General features: G+C 40.9%; 1 protein-coding gene across 1 annotated transcript in view; it reads right to left on the bottom strand.

Moving 5' to 3' along the window:
- egg (eggless) overlaps positions 1-21,214 on the bottom strand; it is a 351,731-nt gene that overhangs the window by 20,664 nt on the left and 309,853 nt on the right. Inside the window, exon 23 of the mRNA XM_068226657.1 lies at positions 12,500-12,586. Within this exon, the coding sequence (XP_068082758.1) occupies positions 12,500-12,586 (87 nt within the window). The remainder of the gene's footprint in view (positions 1-12,499; positions 12,587-21,214) is intronic.

Raw genomic sequence — 21,214 nt, 5'->3', positions numbered from 1 at the left:
AAAAGTGAGGACAAAGAATGAATGGATGGATGGATATGAATTTAAAACAATCAGTGGATACCAATATAAATGTTCCGTTATTGGAAATGATAAATTTTCCAGCTAACTCGTTCTTGGTTGCCAGCGTTTCGCCCCCATGTGCTAGGTTGGGCTCATCAGTTGGTACCTAGCACACCTACCATAACGCATAGCTAGTGCATACCATGGAGGCCACTGCGTAGGCTACTTGAAGCCACCGGCAGTGCCAATGCACTATGAGAGACTTGTCTCACTATCAAAAATAGAAGCCTGCTTGGCCATCAGATGATATAGATGTTGATTTCCATAGGGAATCAACATCTATATCATCTGATGGCCAAGCAGGCTTCTATTTTTGATAGTGAGACAAGTCTCTCATAGTGCATTGGCACTGCCGGTGGCTTCAAGTAGCCTACGCAGTGGCCTCCACAGTATGCACTAGCCATGAGACTTGGTAGGTGTGGTAGGTACCAACTGATGAGCCCAACCTAGCACACGGGGGCGAAACGCTGGCAACCAGGAATGAGTTAGCTGGAAAATTTATAATGTCCAATAACGGACCATTTATATTGGTATTATAAATTTGCTCATTCGGGACAAATATTTCAGATTCCCTATGGGAATCAACATCTATACCACAATCAGTGGATCTGACCCGCAATGTCTGGCATTGACAGAAACTGATGTGAAACAATAGTATTACTGTCCAAGGGGCTGCGTCTATAGCATAATACTGAATCGATGATGCTTTTAGTCTAAAGGGGCCCAAAATCGAAGTCATCGGCCCCTCAGAATGGTACTTATCGCTAGGAAAGTAGAACCATAGTATTTGTCATGTTGCAGTACTAATCAAAAGTAGCATAGACTTGCAGCATTCCACACAGTATGGTACTACTCACAGGTAATGAAATTCGCACATGGAATACAGATCTATGGTGTTTCGCACACTGCGGCGTCATTTACAGGCAACACAAACCTATTGTGTTCATCACATACGTGTTCTAACCACAGGGACCCGCACTATCCCGCGGTGTTCCTCATATAGTGGGTACTAATCATAGGCAAGCTAGAACCAGGGTGTTGCTCCTAAAGCGGTACTAATCACAGGTACTGTAAAAGCCGGCAACGCACTCTGTTGCTACTAATCACAAACCTATTTGGTACCTAGCATAGTGGTACTGCGTGCAAGTAAAAGCAACTCATGGTGCTCCCCGTGTGGTGGTACTAATCACAAGTAGTTTCATGGTTCTAATACAATCATCCCTTGGTCGCCTCTTTTAGTCGCCTCATACGACAGGCAGGGGATATTGTGGGTGTATTCTTCGTCTGCGTCCCTCACCCACAGGGGATTGTGTGTTGGTCCGCAAGAGGTATTTTATTTCCCTCAAGTCCGCCAGCAAGCCAGTTAGGACCCCCCTATCCGCCACTTGGGACGCGCCACGTGGGAGTATCACCTCTCCCTCTGCTATGCCTGCGTTGTAGGTTCATGGGTTAATGAAATTAAATAAGAATGTGATACTTCTTAAGATACGGCAGTGTGCATCACCAAATTCAGTGGTTAGGTTATATACTCTTGCATCTAGTTAAATTTTAGAAAATATACTCCTACAAAAGTTTATAGTGTACAGGTTATCATTACTCTAGAGGAAACTTCAACAGAAAATATACTCCTACAAAAGTTTATAGTGTACAGGTTATCATTACTCTAGAGGAAATTTCAAATATACTGTATTTTCATAATATGCATATTGTAAAGTTAGATTAGGTGATGCTGTTTCAAGTAATGAAATTAGAACGTGTGCCACAAAAGCCTCTGGAGTAATATTACAAATTTTAAGAATGAAACTGAACATGCATGTTTTCATAGTACCAGAATTAGAAAAATATACCACAACTAACATGTAAGCCACTGTATGGAAATCATCTGTAAAAGTTTAGAACAAACAGACTGCTGTTTCATACTACTTTTAATGGGTTTTTTGTAGTATCTTTTCCAACTACAGAAAATCAGATAAAACAACAATCCGCTATAGCGAGTCAATTAATTGCTGTTATGAATTTATAATGGACTTCTACTGTAGGCTATATTGGTCAATTGCAGAATTTACACATCTGATTTTTTTAGCCCATATTATTTCCTTAAAACTTTCTGTAACAATCTTGTTTTTCTTTAACACGCCGACATCCAATAATTGCTGTAACCATCAATTTAGTAAAAAATGAGCAGGTAACATACAATTCCTACCTTCCAGTTACTCTATTTTTTCTTCCATTAATTTTTAGGAAAAGTAAGTGAACAAGAAATGTAATGAATCTTTAACTCTTTTCTGACAGTTCAATATAAATAGTATTACCCCTTACATGCGCTATACAAGAGCTACGGTATTATTTTACAATTTGCTGTATGTCGCACCAACATAGATAGGTCTTATGGCAATGATGGGGTAGGAAAGGGCTAGGTGGGGGAAGGAAGTGGCCGTGGCCTTAATAAGGTACAGCCCAAGCATTTGCCTGCTGTAAAAATGGAAAAAAATAATAAAAATTAAATAAAATAAAATTCAGGGCTGCCAATAGTGGGGCTACCCATTACAACTTCTTAAGCTTTGTCCTATTTCCTGGAAAAACACTGTGTATATCTCCTGAAACATTTTCCCTTAATCTCCTTTAAGGTTTGAGAATGCCCAGAAAAGAAGTCTAGAAAGTTGGGTGCATAGAACATGACCATTGCTGCAAGTTTTCCACATAATAACAACAAGGCATTATAGGTAACTCAATATACAATATATTCAAATCTCACAACTCAGGTACATGTATCTTCTCTGCATAGCATCTATAAAATACCTTACAATATAAAACTTCTGATTATGTGGATTAGACGATGTCTTTTTGAATTGAAAACTATCTACTACAGACAATTACCTCTTGATTTCAACATCATGTCCATACATCCACGTTTTACCCGTCATTATTTTAACCCGGCAACGTCGTGCGGTACCGTATAGTACCAGTGCGCCTTACTTCTGATTTTCTCATACTGATACTTACTCGTGCCATAAATCTGGCAGCTTCGCTTTACGTTGTCAAGGAGATACTCCCTACAATGCCTGACATCAACAAAAGGTTTTATTTGAGTGTTTGTTTCCAGCAACAACTGGTTGTAATTTGAGATCGTGTCGAGAGGAATAAAAATGACTGCCCGTCTAAAATAAGTTGCTCTACTTTGTTTATAAATGTTGACAATACAATTTTGTATCATGTGGTTTATTATCGTGAAATATACGTCCATGAAATGAAATAAAAAGAAATTGGTCAGCATTCTTGCGTTAGCTGTTATGACACTAATTATTCCATTGGTACACTACGGTACCACACGGCGCTTACCGTACCTCTCTGCTTCTTTTCTCCTCTTTACTTCTAACGATGATTCTAAAGTAACAATTCATACTGTAGTTGCAAATAATGGTTTATATGTGTCATGGAACTGTATAATTGTAGATTTTTACTTAAAAAAATCAACAGCATAACATACTGAACCACAGGAATCTAATGTATTATCTGAGGAAGATGAAGGGGGTCTCGCAGATAACCTTACGGGAGGTCAATTACAAGCACCAGCAGAAATAGTGCTAAAGCAACAAATTCTGCACAGGATTAGATAATCCAAGTCCGATAATGATTCATGACCCAGGAAGAGAGCGAAAACATCACCTCATCCACCAGGTACCTGGATGGCGGATGACCTACAACAGTCCAATTCTCTAGTGCGAAATTTTCCACTTTTCAATATATGATGCCGACCAAAATATTTGAGGGTTTTTTGTGATGAAATTGTGAATTTCTTGTGCTCTGAAGTCAACAATTATGAGCATTTTACAAACGAAAAATAACCCTGAAGAAATGAACATATTGGTATATTGGTATTATAAATTTACTCATTCAGGACAAATATTTCAGATTCCCTATGGGAATCAACATCTATATCATGAAAATATTCATCGCCATTTTCCTTCTAAGTGGCTATGTGCAAGTGCCACGATCAGAAAAGGGTAGGTGCAAAATATTTATTACGATATTTTGAAGATAAATACATACTGTTGTTTACACTTCTTAGAGTATCTGACACCTTGAGATTCAATGGCCTACATCACTATATCGCTCCAACAAACCAACGCCAGAGCTGTGGAGTGAACGGATGTGAATCCCACTGCCGCACAGAATGCGTCAAGTGTAGTATGGGCGTTTATGTAAACTGCATTTTGCCATTCTAAACTAGTGAACAGTGGAAATAGGTGACTAAATAAGAAAAGCTGAAATCTTTAGTAATATTATTCGTATTTGCTAAAGATGTGTCACGTCTGAGCTAATGTTATTTTTTGGGATTCCCAAAGGGATATCAAAAATAAACCTATAAACACCATTTGTGTTTATTTATTTGTGTTTGTTTGTTTATTGCTTAGTAATTTGTAAGTGATATTCTGTAACAATAATAAGCATTAAATTTCATGGTATTCTAAAGAGGTAACAATTTTTATGTTCCAACCAAAAGCTATGTCAAGCGCTGTGCGGTACTGTACGGTACCAGGCCCTCATTTAGAAACCAACGATCCAAGTTTTAGAAAAATGACTTTGAAATGTTCTCTGATTTGTGCATACTGGGAATATTAAAAAAAAAAAAAAAAAAAAAAAAAATAAATTGAAAACTCCGACGTTCCCGGGTTAAGGTTTTGTCACAATTCTCTTTCACAGTTCTCTTTCTAGCTGTCAGTCAACAAACATAGCCCAAATTTGGAAAGACACAGCTGAATCTCAATTTTTTTCATGCAAGGTCTGATGCTGATACCCAATTTTTCAGTAATTTCTTGGACAACTAACAGCAAACTTCACAAATCACAGCTCAAAAACTTATGTTGATATGGACAGTTATCCAGGTCTGGTATTTTCACTGGTCAATTTTTAAAACACTTCAAACTGTTATCAGTTCATATAGCACTTCCCATATATCTGTCAAAGCATTTTAAACGAATATCTCCAGAACAGTTTCTACCAAGCTGAAATACAATTTTGAAAAAGAATATTGTTCTTGACATCTAGTGCTTTTACTTTTAATACAAATTCTCTCCAAGAGTTGTAGGTCAACTAGTCACTGTCAGAATAGAGCTGCAAAGGCACTGTCCAACCAAACCACTCCCACTAGCCAGAGAATTCCCTATGAGCTGGTTGGCACTTTATTCAAAACATTTAGACCTTACCTGAACAGTCTTCATATTTCTAGTAGGGGATAGCAACCGGATATGAATGAAAACTGAGAGATTTGTTATGCTCTTAAGGTAAAAACATTTTTTCTTTTTATTTTACTATCTGCTTTATGTTACACCAACATTGATAGGTCTTATGGTGACGATGGGATAGGAAAGGGGTAGGAGTGGGAAGGAAGTGATTGTGGCCTTAATAAAGGTACAGCCTGGTGTGAAAATGGGAAACCATGGAAAACCATCCTCAGAGCTGCTGACAGTGTGGTTCGAACCCACTATCTCTTGGATGCAAGCTCACAGCTGCGTGCCCCTAACAAGCACAGCCAACTCTTCCGGTAAAGTAAAAACTAACTAAAACTGTTTTATTCACTCTGGATTGATGCACCAAATCTTCAAAATAGTTTTAATATGTGGATCAATTTTATGTGTGCCTTCTGTGATTGCTGTGTTTGTTGGATGAATATTGCCTAGTCATCAGCATATCCAAACTTTCCACGAACTGAATGAGGGGATGTGATAACTAATCACTGGATTCTCACCAAGGCAGCTATGATTCGAATCTTGGTCACATTCCTGTGGTTCAGATACCATGCAAAACTGGAGTTCCCATGGCTATGATCACCAGGCCTAGGATTTATATGTAAATACATATTTTGTTATAGTAAAGCTGGTCATATCTTTTAACTTATTTTTTATCAATTATGTTAGTTGTAATGCAAACTAATTTATCTTAAATATTGTGACCAGTTGGCAGGGTAGTAAGGTAAATTAACACTAGGCTGGTAGCTTGTATACTAAAATTTATTAACTACTGCTAATTATCACTTACACCTCGGTACACAGTCAGGATTCCAGACTACACACTTCTTTTGATCTCTTTCTTCACGCAATGTTTGTTTACTCTCCACGCTACGACACTTTTTGCTATTCTTTTTTTCTCCTCTCCGTTTTTCCGATCGCAGAGTCTAAGAGTAAACGGGCGGACCAGATGGTGACGTCGCCAGACTCTCTCAAATTCCAACATGGGGGACACGATAACCATTACACTGCCCCCTCCTTAAGGCTGCTCGTCCCGAGCTACTCCACGATACGGTGCCAGGCGATCCAGGTGAACAATCATAATCTTCTCCTGGGGAGGCTGCCGGATCCGGTACACAATATCGTTGATCCTGCTGACGATTGTATATGGGCCTTCCCATTGTGGCTGCAGTTTCGGTGACTTCCCTTTTGTCTGCACCGGATGGTACAGCCACACAATGTCACCTTCCTGGAAACCTGCAAAGTTCGCTAGCATGTCGTAGTGGGCTTTTATCCGGTCGCTGGCTACACTTAGATGATGTCGGGCATAATTGTGGACGTCGTTGAGCCGATCTACCAACTCCCATACATAGTCCGTCACCGGCTGCTGCTGGTCTGGTGCCGACCTGAACATTAGATCGCATGGCAGGTGGAGCTCCCTTCCGAAGACCATGTTGGCAGGTGTCTTGCCCGTCGTCTCATGGGTGGACGCTCGATAGGCCATGAAGAAGAATGGGGCCCTCTCGTCCCAGTCCCTCTGGTGCACCGAAACCACCTTCCTGAGAAGCTCCTCGACGGTTTTCACAAAACGCTCCACCATGCCACCTGAGTGAGGGTGGAGAGGTGTTGTACAGGTCTTCCGCACTCCTAAGCGCTGCAGAACCTCTTGCATCAGTCTGGACTCAAAGTTTCTGCCTTGGTCGCTATGAAGCTCTCTCGGGACACCAAATCGGCAGAAGAAGTTCTTGACCAAAACGTCGGCCACTGTCGTTGCCTCTTGGTTCGGGATGGCGTAGACCTCTGGCCACTTTGTGAAGTAGTCCATGGCCAGGAGTAGGTAACGGTTCCCGGGGTCAGATTCGGGAAAAGGTCCTGCAACATCGATTGCAATCCTTTCGAAAGGTGCTCCAACGTTGTACTGCATCATCTGGCCCCTACTCCTGGTACGTGGGCCCCGGCTCGCCACGCAGGTGGCACACAGCTGGTACATCCTCTCAACATCATTCCTCAGGTGCACCCAGTAGTAACGCTGTCGGGCACGATCTAGGGTCTTATTCACTCCCAAGTGGCTGGCAGTAGTGCCCGCATGCAACTCAGTCAGCACTTCTTTTCTCATGCTTCTGGGAATTATCAACTGGACAATGTGCTTCTTTCCACCGGTTGATTCCCACACGCAGGTAAGTACCCTGTCACTAACCATGAGAGATGACCATTGGGCTCAGTACGCCTTATAGGGTGGACTGCGTTTGGCAATGTCTTTCCATTCTGGTCTCTGTCCCGACTCTACTTCCTGTAAGATCAGCCCGATGTCGTCATCCTTCAGCTGCTCCCTCCTGAGGGCGTCCACGATGCCCGTCTGTCTCTCAAATTTCTGGCAGTGTGCATAGTTCTCAAGGCACGGTCTTCTGGATAGAGCGTTGGCGTTGCAGTGCTTTCTTCCTTGTCGGTGCTCGGTGGTGAAGTCGTACTCCTGAAGGTGTTGCACCCAGCGAGCTGTCTGTCCTTATAGGTTTCTGAAGCTTAGGACCCAAATCAATGCGGAGTGATCAGTGCGCAGATGGAAAGGCTGCCCATACAGATACTTGTGGAAGTGCTCCAAGGTCTTCACTATGGCCAGCAATTCCTGACGCGTCACGCAGTAATTTCTCTCAGCTTTTGACAATGTCTTGCTGAAATAGGCGATCACTTTCTCCTGGCCGTCTTGCACTTAGGACAGCACCCCACCAATTCCCACATCTCTGGTGTCGGTGTCTACGATGAACTTCTCTCCAGGCTTGGGGTATCCTAGAACGGGTGCCGTACACAGGGACTCGTTCAGCGTCCAGAAGGCATCCTCCGCCTCATTTGACCATTGGAAAGGCCTCCTCACTTCGGTGAGGCGCGTAAGGGGCTTTGAGATGTCTGCGTAGCCAGCTATAAATCTGTGGTAGTACGTGCAAAGGTCAAGGAAACTCCTCAGTTCTCGCTTGTCCCTAGGCGCTGGCCAGTCCCTGACAGCTCTTAACTTCTCCGGATCAGTGGCTACTCCCTTCAATGACCCGATGTGGCCCAGGTAGCGCACCTCCTTCTGGAACAGGTGGCATTTTCCGGGATTTAACTTCAGATGAGCCCCACGTAGCCTCTTGAACACTCTCCGCAGGTTCTCAACATGCTCTCTGAACGTGCGTCCCACAATAATTATATTGTCCAGATACACGAGGCAGGCGTTGTGAATTAGCCCCCTCAATACAGACTCCATCAGTCGCTCGAAGGTCACCGGCGCGTTGCAGAGGCCGAAGGGCATCAAGGTGAACTGGTAGAGCCCTTGGCCGGTTGAGAACGCCGTCTTCTCTTTGTCTTCCGGATGAGTGCCACTTGCCAGTACCCAGACTTCAGATCCAAAGTCGAAAACCACTGGGCGCCAGATAACGTGTCGTCTATCCGAGGTAATGGGAAACAGTCCTTCTTCGTGACCAGCGTTGCCAATTTAGCGGATTTTCCGCTAAATTTGGCGGGATCAGAAGACTGTCGGCGGAGAAATATATAATTTAGCGGACAGCGGATTTTTTGGCGGGATTCTAGATTTATTATACCGGAATTCAGTGTTTTATCCATTTTACAGTTTTTTAATTTGTACTTCAGTCTGTCACCGAGCTATTCCGTATTTCTTGTCAGGAGCTAGCAGTCACATGAGGAGAACATGTTATTTGGATTTGATGTTATGAGATCATGGTATCATAACTTTGTAATGTGTCGGCATCGCCGGTGTTAATGCGATGGTACACTCTATCTGTTTTTCCGTAGTCACCTCCGGTAGCAGTGAAGATGTCCCTAAACTCGTGGATTAGTTCCTTAAGCTCCCTGAGCTGTCTCGCCTCCAAATGTTTCCGGGCGTCGGATATAATCATCCGGAGGTTATCCGATCCTTCGCCTGCTTCCAGGGCCTGTGCGTCCTTGTCGTCCACTGGCACGACGCACGTAACCGGTTCACAAGTCCCAAGCTCGGTCCCGCTGGGAATCCTCTGCTCCCACGACGTCGAATTCAATATGTGTAGTGGCATGCAGCTTGGTGCCGGAACAAGCGTCCTGGCCAGGTAAGGTCCTTGATCGGCGGTCCGGGTTCCACAAGCATGCTGTCCCCTTGTATGCGTTCCTCTAACTGTGCAGTAACCATCATCTCGCTGTTGGCTGGTATTACTTTGTCGCTGGCCAGCGTTAATCGCGCTACTCGAGTTTGTGTTCCTGGGCGTCGGAGCACTATCTCTTGTTTGCCGAGCCACCACACACGTCGTCCCACGTCGACAGTCGCCTCGTATGCCCATAGCGCGTCTAGGCCTAAGATGACCTCATCCGTGACGGCAGCGACGAAGGCCCAGACTCGTAGGCATTGTAGCACCTCCTTCAGGAAAGAAATGATGTCTCCTGATGCCGTTCGCAGCACGTAAGGGTGGTTGAGTTCCCTCTCTGGCTGACCCCCAGCGATGTCAGGCCTGGTGATGGTTAATGCCGCCCCCGTGTCTATCGTGACCCGGCACGGCCTGTCTCCTAGCCACCCATCGGCGATCAAGCTATTGTCGCTCCGTTCGGTGACCACATTTAGCGTGAAACGAGGGGACGGTAATAACGGTGCCGACGAGCCCCTCTCCTTGTCGGTTCTTACTCGTTTCCCTGATCAGGGGCCGTCTCCATCTGGCAGTTCCTCCGCAGGTGGCCACGCTCACCGCAGTACCAACAGGTGATCTCGTTGGTGCATCGGCGTCTCCGCGGTGGCGTGCGTCGTTCTCCTGTAACGGGGTGGCCGGAGCATCCTCGCTTCTCACAGCTCATTTGGTGATGGTGCCGCTGTTCCCTTCACCACCTCCACCCTCAGGGCTAACGTCAGGGCCTCTCTGAGGTTATGCTCCCCGCTGAGCATTAGCTTTTGACGGATCTCAGCGTCGCGGAGCCCATCGATGAATGTATAGGCTGCCTCAAGATCACATTCAGCGGGAGGCAGCCTATCCAGAGCCTTGTGGGCTAGCTGCTCCACATCTTGCGCGAATTCCTGCAGCGTCTCATTAGCACGCTGGGTCCTCTTCCTCAGCTGGACTCTGCAGGCGCCTGCCAGCTGGTGGTCACCATATTGGCTGTCGAGCGCTCTAACAATCTCCTCGTAGGCGGCACCTGGCTGGAGGCTGTGTAGCACTTCCGCTGCTGTTCCTTGCAGTCCGGCGATTAGGCGCACGGCCCTTTCTTCTGATGTCCAACCGTTGTGCCCACACACGGTCTCGAATTGGGTCCGGAAGGTCCTCCAAGATTTGGTCCCATCGAAGTGCGGGTTTTTTACCTTAACAGCGCTGGAGTCGCTGTCACGGCTGGTGGTCCTAGCATGAGTCTCCATGGCTGTCACTCTCATACGAAGGGCACTTATTTCCTCTTTCAGGTCTCGAACCCCTGACTCCATATCCTGTGATATTTCTTTGATCTGTTTTTCAACCAGTTCCTGTACGTCCTGCATAATGTCACTCTTTAATTTTCTTTCGAGAGAGCACACTTCCTGTTCTAATTTACTTTGTCCACCCTTAAGTTCATTCAATTCCAGTTTCAGTTCGCTCTTGATTTCGTCCTGATTGGATGAGAGTTCGGTAAACTTATTGAGGAGAGCCTGAAACTGTTCGCTGTCCATTTTACTATTCACTAGAGATTGCTAGTTACGAAATTACTGCTACCATGATGTAGATGTTGATTCCCATAGGGAATGGCCAGGCAGGCATCTATTTTTGGAAATGAGACATAGCTCTCATAGTGCATTGGCACTGCTGGTGGCTTCAAATAGCCTATGCAGTGGCCTCCACGGTATGCACTAGCCTTGCGTCTTGGGTGGTGTGCTAAGTCCGAACTGACAAGCCTAACTTAGCACACGAGGGCGAAACGCAGGCAACCAAGAATGAGTTAGCTGGAAAATTTATAATGTCCAATAACGGACCATTATATTGGTATTACTGCTACCAGTCAATCCCGATTCTGACACAAGTTGTGACGAGTTGGCGGGGTAGTAAGGCAAATTAACACTGGGCTGGTAGCTTGTATACTAAAATTTATTAACTACTGCTAATTATCACTTACACCTTGGTACACAGTCAGGATTCCAGAATACAAACTTCTTTTGATCTCTTTCTTCACACAATGTTTGTTTACTCTCCACGCTATGACATTTTCTGCTATTCTTTTTTCCTCTCCATTTTTCTGATCATAGAGTCTAAGAGTAAACGGGCGGACCAGATGGTGACGTCACCAGACTCTCTAAAATTCCAACATGGCAGACACGGTAACCATTACAATATTTTTTCCATACTCAGCAGTTTAATCCAATATACATACATATTTTTCATCTGCAATAAAGATGAACAGAACTTGTGTCATTTTCAGTGACAGAAAGTATGGTAAAGCAGGTCAAGTTTACAGTTATATTCAAGAACAAGTTTCTGAATGTGAAATTTTTGAGAAGATAAAGAGAAATTTAAAAGTACGGGTGTAACTTGAACAGCAGCAAACATATTAAGTGGCACATCAAATGTACGACTACGTAGAATCGGACACAACTCCAGCCGATATAGTGAATTTTAAATACAGTAGAACCTTGATAATTCAAAATAGGTTAGTTCAAAATCCCACCTAATTCGATAAAGCTCTCGTTCCCAGAAACATGAGATACAAGATACGATTTTGCATGTTATTTAAATCGTTTAATTCGAAATACGGATAATTCGTAAATGGAAGAACAATGTCGGTCCCATTTCTGAAATTCAGACTTTTAATTCAAAATTTATCCACGTCATGATCAGACAAGTCTGTGATAAACTGGCTGAAAAAAAGACAACATAGAAATGATTCTTGCAGTAGTTCATTATTGATCTTCTTTTACACATGAGTTATTATAACAACTCTGAAAAATCTGTCACTATGCATATTATTAATGAGACCATGAAGATGTGTGCTATCGCTTGGAAGGGTTAGTAGATTATACCCTCTTTTCAAAGTGTCATATGAAGCAGCTTTGATGTCAATATAGAAAGCTACAATGCCATATTGGATTCCTGGCTCTATATGAGTTGTCAATGGTAACCCCTCTTTATTGGAAGCATGTCTCTCCAAGCCAAAAATAACTTTACCGTTCAAAAGAATTTGATACAGGAACAGATATTTACAACACTAGACATTTAAAAATAAATATTCATATTATGATTACTTACACTCATCCTCATCATCACTCAATGTAATAAACTCATCTGAAGGACACGTATTAAATGGCTTCTTGAAAGGTTCAGTCTTCCTTAAATCTGAAACAATAAATCCCATAATTTAACAGGCATTTTATTTTTCACAAATAGTACAAAGCTGGTTAAGCCTTTAACCAACTGATAAAGACAAGATAACATTACTAAAATAAAAAAAAAATTAAAAAAAAAAAAAATAAATAAATAAATAAATAAATAAATAAAAAACAAAACAAAACAAACAAACAAACAGTACCAGCAATGCTGGAACAGCATTCATTTTGCATTAAATATAACAAAGTATTTCTACTGCTTGAGAATACATAATTTCCATAACTTCAAATGGAGATCTAATGACGTATGCAGTGCTACTTACGGCCACTGCAATTACACGTCACCTAGGCCCAGCTGATATTGTATTTAATTTAATATATCCACTAATTATTATGATACAAAAGAAACGGCAATGGCAACGTGTGTGTGTGTGTTTTAGTAAAGACTACAAAACTCACTCGTTTACAATATTGTGGCACTTATTAAAGGTTTAAGGAAGCTGATGCAATAAGTGAGTCATGACCTTACAGATCCTTCTTCTCAACTATATAACCTCAGCAAAAACTACACCAGATATCCAGTCAGTGATTCTCTGAGCCTTGCTAGTCAGCACGCTATTGAACTAGGTCAGACATACATTGCAAAGTTGTGCCAAGAATTGTGTATTAATGAACTTGACCACAAGAATTAAATTTATCAATGCTCCAATTTAGAGGCAGAGAAGAGAAGAGGATTCTAAGGAATAAATACTTACAATTCAAGCTCATAACATTTGAACGAAGGAAGTACACCATTACTGACAACTAAAGGGCAGTCAGGTCTGACAGGATGAAGAAGTTCTGGGAGTGGAAGAAGAAGCTGACTCTATTTAATACTATTAGACTTTAATGCATATGTCTGATTAAAGTGCTCCATGTAAAAAAAAAAAAACTTGACCATTTTCAGTTCCTATTAGATCCGTATTGACTATTACTGTATTTTCTCAAATAATGAACGCTCCTGCATAATTTATGCATCCCAATATTTTTGGGTCCAAAGTGTAGAGAAAGAAATGATCCCGTATTTGATGCGCCCACTTTTTCGAACACCCATTATGCAGCTCCGGATGCGTTTCGAAATAAAGATGTCAACTACTCCAGTAGCACCCTCCCTATTGCGAAACCGGGCATTCCAAATACTGGTCAATGTGCTGTTATCAGCCGGTAGGAAATACCACTGCACTAGTTCAGTGAGTGAATCAGCACAGAAGTGGCTTGTGAAACTCTATTCCAGTCTGGAACAAACATATTTTACGAGTGTTTTGGGTCTGGTACATGTGCTTTCTGTGATCTCAAAACTGTTTATTAATCTACAACGAGCAAGTATTTGAGTACTACGGCATCGTATAAACTCGCAGTGATCAGTGACGCTGAAACATACGGTAATAGGGCAGTGGGTCGCAAGTGTTCAGTGTCCGAATGCAACGTGCGCTACAGGCCGAAAGAGAAAATTGCACTTCAAGCGACCAACAAGTCTCGCAAAGCATTTCACGGACCAAAAAGTGGCAAGTTTCCGCAAGTAGAGAATGATCTATTTAAATATGTGATTTCGTTACGCAACCATGGATATGCAGTTTCTCACGAACTGCTGTATTTTAAAGGACGAGAAATAGCTGCTGCACATGGAATCAGTGTCTCGGATTTGAAGGTTAGCTGAAGGCTGGATGTTTAATTTTATGAAGAGAAATAGGCTCTCTCTTTGACGAAGAACAATATTTTGCCAAAGGATGATTTCAACCAAAAAGTAATTGATTTTCACCGCTTTGTGATTGAGAAGTGTAAAGTTAAGGAATATTTGCTCTCCCAAATAGGAAACACAGATCAGACGCCAATAAGTTTTGACATGCCACAAAGTTGAGCAATCGATATGAAAGGGACATCGAGTGTTATCGCACGCACTACGGGAAGGAAAAAACAATGATGCACTGTAATGCTTGCTGTAACAGCTGATGGCAGAAAGCTTGCATCTTACGTTGTTCTAAAGTGAAAAACAATGCCGAAAGTAAAATTTCCATGACAGATCCACATTCATATCCAGGAAAAAGGGTGGATGGACACGTCACTCATTAAGATTGAATATGAACGGTTTGGGGAAATCGAGCAGGGTCCCTCCTTCAATGCCTGGCCCTTCTTGTAATGGACAGTTTTTGTGGCTACCTGCCAGAAGACACTAAGAAGTTACCGAAAATCATGAAATCCGATTTGGCAGTGATTCCTGGTGGACTGACGTTGGTACATCAACCCTTGGACATTTCGATAAATGAACCATTCAAAGACAATGGGCGAAAACTTTATCAGTGCTGGATGGCAGAAAGTGTGCACGCACTTACCCCAAAAAGCAAGATTCGGAAACCACCTGTGGAACTACTTTGTGAGTTGATATTGCACGCATGGGACATGATTTCTTCGAAGGTGATTGAAAGGAGCTTCAAGAAAACAGGAATCTCAAATTCGTTAGACGGAAGTGAAGAAGATTTCTTATGGAGAGATGTGAGCAGTGATAACAGTAGCAGCAGTTCTTCCTCCAGTGCTGGTAGCGAACTCGAAGGCGGTACCCTATAAAAGGTAAAGACTTTTCTATTTTTTGCCAGTATGTCATTATAATGTACTTACGTGAATTGAACTTTTATTAGTTCATATTTATTTTACTTCAGGTCGTATCGCCAGCTCGTAATGGGAAGAGAACTTTCCAGTGTCGGTACTTCAAACCTGTGTCTCCAACTTACCTTACGTACCTTATCTGACTTTCAGAAAGAAACACACGCCGTAATTTTATGCCAAATGACGATAACCGCAAATGAGTTGAACCAATTCTGTGTATATACTTGAAGTATTCTTTCAAATGTAAATAAATTGTAAACAATTTTTTAAAATATCTGAATTCCATGAATAATTTACGCATCCAAATTTTTCGCGTTTTTTCGTCAAAAAGGTGTGTTAATTATGCAAGAAAATACGGTAATTATCCACCCTGTGAGAAACAGGGCTAAAAGGTATGCCTGACAATGCAATTGATTATACAATTAGTATATACTGCTTACTAATTTAATTCATACCACCATCGTACATGTTTCAAGAAATAGATCTATTCTCTTCTTCAGCGATAATAAAAAAAAAACATGTCAAAATCCCTAAGGAGATGCTCACATTTACAACAACTAAAACCTTAAAATGAAATATCTGCTTTAATACAAGTCATTAAAATCTCAACAGTTCTATTTCTTGCTGTTGTCTAAATCATATCTTCATTTTCTTTCTTGAGAAACATTGTTCAATGTTAAAATCCTATCACATTGTGCAAAGAGAGTACTATTCACTGAGTACAGCATTCAAATTTTTGAGCTGTGTTGAATGTTACAGTGTTGTTGAGACATCCACATTTTTACCTAAAAAAGAAGTGAAAAGTGCCCATGATTGTGTATGACACGTGGATCTCTTCTTATTTAAATAACCAGTATGGTTATGTACTTGATGCCAGCCCAAAAATTAAATCTTATCCTATAATGATAAAACCCCACTATTAGAAGTCTACATGAAACGTAATGACATAACAAGAAGAGAAAACCTAAATAAGGAAAATACAGTGTCAAAAACATAATTACGTGTGACAACTGAGTGTCGAGTGGGCTGGATAGGCACCAAGTAAAACGATGGCTTGCTTACCAGTGTGGCTAGAGCAGCTGGGTGGAGAAAGCTGAGAAAATAGAGGGGAGGGGAGGGGATGATAACCTTATGACAATATCACATGTAATTAAATTAATAATATATTCTGGTTCCACCTATTCAATACAATAACAGTAATGCAAGGTTACATCACAAGTCATTAAATACAATAAATACAATAAAATACTGGTACCGGTACAATAAGATCAAGACTCGTCGACATGATTCTCAATTGTTCTAATACTGCACTCTGTTTTCCTTATTTCTCTTCACAATGGTGTTTAATTTCAACTTTTCTGCATAACAAGACAACTAGCTATTTGCATCTTAATATATCAAACATATGATTATAAGATTTAACATCGATCTATTTATTCATCTTCACATCAAGATTTTAAGGACACTTAAAACCTAGTGCTTTATACTCAAGTTTATATAGCTCCACATGAACTTTCATCTTGAAAAAAATCTTTATTTCTTCTACGTTACTTACTATTCATCTGTGCATTGCTTTTATCTTGCACCTTTTGAACGATCGGCTGATGATGACCAAGATCTGGGGTCAAAACCGGTACCATTCTATCCATGATGATAATGAAGAGTAAAGGAGACAATACACTTCCCTGTCTTAAGCCTATCTCAACTCTGAACCATTCAGTTTGACCCACTTCAGTTCTAACACAGCTTTTGCAATTTTGATACAATGCTATTACCATCTGCATTGTTTCATTACCAATGTGTACCTCTGTGAATGTTTTCCATATCAAATTCCTTGGGACACTGTCACAATGCCTTTTGAATATCAAGAAACGTTACTACCATGTCCTTTCCGTATTCCCAATACCTTTCCATCATTTGACGCAATGTAAATATTGCGTCAAATGTGGACCTGCCTCTTTGAATCCATACTGGTGTTCTGCTGATTTTCCTTCTACTCTGTCTCTTATTCCTTTATCCAAGATTCTTTCAAGGATCTTAGCTGTATGAATTATCAGCATCACTCCTCTGTAATTTTCACATTGCTTCCTGCTTACTTTCTTGAAAATTGGTATAATGACCCCTTTCGCCCACTCTTTTGGAACAGTCTTTTCTCTCCATATCACTCTGAAGAGTCTATACAACCACTGTAGACCAACTACTCCTGCTGCTATTATCATTTCTATGGTGACCTCGTCAATTCCAGCTGCCTTGCCTCTTTTCATTCTTTTAGTGGGCCACTCAATCTTTGCCATGGACACCTCGTTTTTCTTATCTTCCATCTGCACTAAATCTGGTTCTTCGATTTCTTCTTGTACCGAGGTATTTTGCACGTTGTAAAGCTGTTCAAAGTATTTTCCCCACCTCTGCAATATATCCTGCTTCTGTGTCATAACTTCCTCGTGTTCATTTTTAATGAATTTAGCACCTTCACCTGGGTTTTTCTTCTTTTTAACCCACTGGAATAAGATCTTTTTGCTTCCGGTTGTATCTTCTTGCAGAGATTCAGTGAATTTTTGCCAGCATTTCTTTTTCTCTTCTTGAACCACCTTGGAGCACTTCTTCTTGCAGTGCCTGTATTCTGTTTTGCATTCTGTTGTTCTGTTTCTCAGCCATCTTTTCCAAGCTTGTTTCTTCCTTTTAACTACATCTTTTACCCTGTCATTCCACCATGGCACTTCCTGATCTTTCTTCCTTCCTGATACTCTTCTACAGGTCTTTTCTGCAGACTCCATCATGACTGTTTTAAAGTATGCCTATTCTTCTTCGACCCTTAGGTATACTTGTTTTAATGTGTTTCTGGAACTCTTTATTTATTTCCTTCTCCTGCAATTTCCACATCCTTAGCTTTCTCTGCCTAATCTCAGTAATCTTTTGTATCTTTCCACCTTTAACTTAGCTATCACAACACTGTGATCTCCTTCGAAAGATTCACTTGGGAGGGCTGTTACATCTACCAACATTTTCCTTTTACCTTTGTCGACCAAAATGTAATCTATCAGAGTTTTGATTTTGTTATCCCAACTATATCTTGTTATCTTCTGACTGTTTTTCTCTCAAAACCATGTGTTACCAATGGTCAGCTCATTTCTTCTATAAAAGTCTACCAAAATATCTCCAGCCTTATTTCTCTTCCCATATCCAAATGGACCTATAATCTCTTCATCTCCTTTTCTTTCCTGACCTACTTAGGCATTCATGTCTTCTATGATCACAACTTGTTTGTCCTGTATATGGCCTTCCAGATATTCAAGGTATTCCTCTAGATCCGTATCTGCATTTCCTGTTTGTGGAGCATACCCTTGAATTATATCTGTAACACCAGTTTCAAGTCTCAATCTGACCTTTATCAACCTGTCATTTATGTTTTCCACCAATTCTAGGTATTTCTTTAGGTCTTTTCTAATTATGAGACCTACATCATTTTTGCTTCTCTTCCTCCACTATAGTATAAGATGCATCCTTTCTTTAGTGTCCTCTCACCTTTTCCTTTCCATTTGGTCTCACAGATTCCCTGCAATGCTATATCTTTGTCAACCATAAAATCTACAATTTCTTCCACTTTCTCTGTTAGTGTCACTACATTGATGGTCTCCTTTTTGAACTGTTTTCATTAAAATTAACTTCACTATTATTCCTCTGTGCCATGTAAATTTCAATACGTTAAAGAGCATCCATAAATCTACCTTTGTGGGTCGAATGAATGTTTCACATCATGTTCTATGTCTGTGAATTCATGACTGTTATCTTACATATGTTCTGCATTTGCTGAATACCTTTGTGTTTAACCCCATTGATGTGTTCTTTATACTGGACCACCAAACTCCTCCCTGACTGCCCAACATATTGCTGTTCACATGTCTGGTATGTCAATTTATAATAATAATAATAATAATAATAATAATAATAATAATAATAATAATAATAATAATAATAATAATAATAATAATAATAATAATATATTTATTGCAGCCAAACAGCCATACAGAAAAAGAGAAAAAAATAATACATTTATACACACTGTACTCACATGCTTGCACCTTGGTTTGTATATTCTTTCATTGTTTTTGTTCTTCTGATGCAGAGTTCTACGTGGTAACATTCACACATGTATCCACATAGTTTGCACTTGTATGTCTCTGTCGGTTCATGGTATGAGGTGTTGGTACAAATCAGATGGTGGATGCCAGTCTTGTGAACACGTGCCTCATCTCGAAGCTGGATGTTGTTCATGTCCAGTCTATCATGGCCCCAGTTCCAAAGAATTCTGAAGGAATATCTTCTCTTTTTGTTGTTGAGTTTTGCTAGGAGATTTTCTGATGCTCTGGTGTTGGGTAGGGTCAGGTGTGTTCTGAAGTCTTCAATGAGGGAGGATTCTCGCGCTAGAAGGTAGACGAGTCTTGATCTTGTTGTCTAGGATATTCTGATCACTCTTTTTATGTATAGAGCTTTTACTCTTTCTAGTGAGGATAGGTTCTTTTCTGTGAGGTACGGCCATATGATTTCTATCCCATATGTTAGTATAGACATGATTTTTGATCTAAATAGTGCCATCGCTGTTTCTAGGCTGAGTGTTCTGATGTAGGTGATTTGTGCATCGCCCGTATTGCCTGTGTTGCTTTCTCTGTTACATGCTTTGTAAAGCATTTGGCACTTGTTTGCAGTGTAATGCCAAGGTACTTGAATTCGTTTACTATGGCTACTTTCTGCCTTTTTATGAAGATTTCTGCCATTGCTGGCATATTTCCTCCTTGCCTAAATACCATCATTTCTGTTTTTGATGTATTAAATTCAAACTTGTGTTTGTAGCATCATTCCTCCATATCTTTTATCGCGTTTTGTATTTTTGTGATGTCCTTTGATCCGATCACTATATCACTGGCGAGGGCATATGATACTACGTCTTCCTTATGGGTTATTCTCATTATTTCTTCTGCTGCCAGATGAAAAGTAATGGGTTAATTGTGTCACCCTGTAATACTCCGTTCGTTTGAAGTATCGGTTCTGAGAGTGGTGTATTGTCAGAGATTCTTATTTTGTTCCACTGTAATATCGTTTTAATGGTTTCAGTCCAAACATTGTTTCTGTTTAGGGTTTCTTCCAGCTTCTGAGTCACACGTTCACGATTTATGACGTTGAATGCTTTTGTGAAGTCTATAAACACTACGTAAAACTTTTATCTTCTTTCAAGGGCTTCCCATATGTTATTGAGTAGTAATTGTATGGCGTTAATAGCTGATTTTCCTTTCCTGAATCCAAATTGATTTTCTGGTAGATACTCATCTATTTCTTCTTTGACTCTCACCACGACTGTTTTTGTGAAAATCTTGAACGGTATGTTCTCCAGAGCGATGCCTCTGTATGTTTGTGTCATATGGGTCGCCATTGCCTTTATAGAGTACTTTCATAGTTGAATGTCTCCATCTCTCTGGTGTTGAGGCCATCTCAATGCATTTATTGTATAAGTTTGTCCATGTAGGCAGTAGGAGATGGGCAGTGTCTTTTATGTACTCACTGTATATGTTGTCTGGTCCTGCAGCTTTGTTTTTCTTTGTGCTTGAGATGATGTTTTGAACTTCATTTGTTGTCAGGGGAGTCCATTCTGTTGGCACTAGTGTATTGGTACTTTGATTATTTTCTGGGATGTTTGTTATTCCTTCCTTGTTGAGTATATTGCTAAAGTGTGTCATCCATTCTTCCATGTTTATATAATGTGTCTGCGCTTGCTTCCTGGGACAGAGAGCGATATATGGGTCTTTCTTTGCCTCTTCTACAGTTCTTTTACCTTCTTCCTCCCAGTATATCCTTTTCTTTTCCCGCGTGAGCATTTTATAGACTTCTTTTTCTGTTGTATACCTGATAGAGTGTAAGGTTCTTCTTGTTCGTTTTTAGTTCATGCAGGGCCTTCAGTACTTCTTTTCTTAGCAGGTAGCATTCCTGGTCGAACCGTTGCTTTGCC

This window comes from Anabrus simplex, chromosome 1 (genome assembly GCF_040414725.1).
Source record: "Anabrus simplex isolate iqAnaSimp1 chromosome 1, ASM4041472v1, whole genome shotgun sequence".
NCBI lineage: Eukaryota > Metazoa > Arthropoda > Insecta > Orthoptera > Tettigoniidae > Anabrus > Anabrus simplex.
Note: the sequence above shows the minus strand (reverse complement) of the source record. Positions and strands in the feature narration are given on the sequence as shown.